General features: G+C 40.2%; 1 protein-coding gene across 1 annotated transcript; it reads left to right on the top strand.

The window, feature by feature from the left end:
* Positions 1–148: 148 nt before the first annotated feature.
* On the top strand, positions 149–945 carry VTP21DRAFT_1104 (uncharacterized protein; the record flags this gene model as incomplete). The annotated part of the gene is made up of 2 exons (XM_069390442.1): positions 149–224; positions 290–945. 2 exons carry the CDS (start codon positions 149–151, stop codon positions 943–945), a joined length of 732 nt encoding a protein of 243 aa, XP_069245403.1.
* Between the last annotated feature and the right edge of the window lie 1,436 nt (positions 946–2,381).

The raw sequence follows: 2,381 nt of genomic DNA, 5'->3' as shown, positions 1-2,381 counted from the left end.
GATTTGATAACAACAAATCGCGAGCTGCTCGGGTAGTTGAATCGAAGTCTGTATTGTCTACTCCACAAGGTAATGTCTGGTTTAGAATCCATTACTTACTTTCTACTAATTTGCGAGTATCTATTATACACAGACGATACACGACTGAATGGGGGGGCAGTCGTATAAACAGAATGGTTCAACTCCTACTCTAGAAACAAAACGAGCTGTGAAGCGCAAACCAGGTTAATATTCCTTCAGAAAATTCCTATAAATATTTTTGCTTATTCTTAAGTATGCCTGACTTTAGTGCCCAAAACTGGTTTGGATTTTCTTATGGAGTCATCTCGGATTGCAGCAAATAGGGTTCTAAAAAGGAAGAGAGAGGATGAGATAGAGGAAGAGGCTGACGAAGGGTATGATGGTGAGAGATATATCCAGGTTCGGTATTTGAACGATACAAAACTGAACATCTTTAAGAGATTTAAAATTTCTAATCCCGATTTCAAGATTTTTAAGTCAAAATTATATTCTCTAATTCCGAAATTCTTTAAGAAATCGTGTAAGAAAACGGACATATGTGAGGTCTGCGTCGAAGGCAAGAAGAACATCGATAATCTGCGCCGTATACAGCGAGAAATCCATAATGGTCGAATCGGAAATTGTTTCGCGGGAGAAGTAGAGCATTGTGAAAGAGAAGTTACTGAGGAGGATAAAGAGCGACTCGAGAAACTGAAGGAGAAAGTCGCTATATATACTTCCGACCAGCGCTTCGTGGATGAGAGAAAGTCGATGTTTGCGAAAAATTCTAGAGAGCTTGATGAGAACAAGAGAATACTTATCATGGATTTCAAAGAGAATTTGCGATTGGGAAGCGGGCCGGTTGAGACTGGAAAAACCTTCTTCTCGAAGCAACAGTGCTCTTGTTTGGGAATGGTGTTACTTTCACCTTACGGAAAGAAGTAAAATGGAACTTCTTTGCCGAGTACCACGGAAAAAGTTGGGCGGATGGCCATTTTGGCTTGCTTTCTCGCTGGTTTTCGGCAATCGAATCAACGATTGGAACGAGCAGTATTGACAAGTTGATATCATCGTTCGAAGACCGTTTACAAGCAATCAACGATGGAAGGGAATAAATGAAAAAATTATCCATCCAATTTTTCCGCTATGAACGATCCAACAGACCGGAGTAACTAAAAGTCCTGTCGATCGAGAAGTTTTCAACCTTTTTTTTCGTTTTCTTACGAAAACAACATGATTTATGCGTATAGCGGTTCTACGGGAGACGAAAAAGTTGAAGTCAACTAGAAAATCCTTACAAAAAAGGATAAGTGGGCGACGAAGCGGCCTCCGAAGCATAAGGAGGAGGCGGAGGAGAAGAAAACACCAGGGGTTAAAAGGCATATTGCAAGGATTGAATCACTTGGGCGAGCGCTAGATATCGAGGGATTGTGCAAACGGATTATGAAGTTGGCGCTCTGATTATGCAGTTTATCCGGATGGGGGTGGAAGAAGGTGAGGAGGAGGGGGGGAGGAGGGGCCAAAAGAAGAAATGGAGTCAAGGGATCATATTTTCATTCTTGTATCCGAGAGAGTTTGGTTTAAGCCGGGAATTCCACCCCGCTCTCTTGGCTGTCTCCTGTGGATTCCTTGACTAACATTTCTTCGAAGATTTATGTACATAATTTTCATACACAGGAGACTGTATTTTGGGGAGAAATTCCTGGCATAGGATAGAGGTTCGGGAGCAATGGTTGATTACCTCAAAGGAAATAGGTTTAGAATGCTAGCGAGCAAAACCTTTCCCTCTTTGAGGTTTCCTCCTGCCTTCAAACGCCGTTGCACACCTCTCTATCCTATTTAATCAAGCGTTAAGGGGGTTTAAGAGTGGATAAAAATGTAAGTATTGGGGGAGGTACTAGGTTAGGTTAGTAAATAAAGAATAACCTACTAGAGGAAGGGAGAATTTTGATGGTGGTTTTTAGAAAGCTACTACAAGTGATTGTGTATCGATTGCACTAAAAATGAGAGCTCTAGGATGGATATTCGCAGAGCTATTAGCCCTCAAAGATTTTGCTATAATTCTGGAGTTTTATATCTAAATAGATTGGTCCAATCAAATCTTATAATTCTTATTTCTATATTTCTGATTCTGTCTGATTTTTTGTGGAAACTCCCATTTCTCTCCTTGTATACCTATTAAACTATACAAAATTCTTTCCGATTTTTTCTCACCACGACCGTTTATGCAATGCCCCCTAAAAAATTGTATAATGAACTGATGCGGTGTGATGTCGGATTATTTTATTGCTGAGCTACCAAATCATTATGATGGAGTGGGAATATTATATGCTTTGGGTACATAATTCCTACATCTGGATATTAGAAATAAAGTGAGTGGC

The sequence above is a fragment of the Calcarisporiella thermophila genome (genome assembly GCF_041956535.1).
Source record: "Calcarisporiella thermophila strain CBS 279.70 unplaced genomic scaffold VTP21scaffold_101, whole genome shotgun sequence".
Classification (NCBI taxonomy): domain Eukaryota; kingdom Fungi; phylum Calcarisporiellomycota; class Calcarisporiellomycetes; order Calcarisporiellales; family Calcarisporiellaceae; genus Calcarisporiella; species Calcarisporiella thermophila.
The sequence above is the reverse complement of the archived record's forward strand: the minus strand, read 5'-3'. Positions and strand labels throughout refer to the sequence as shown.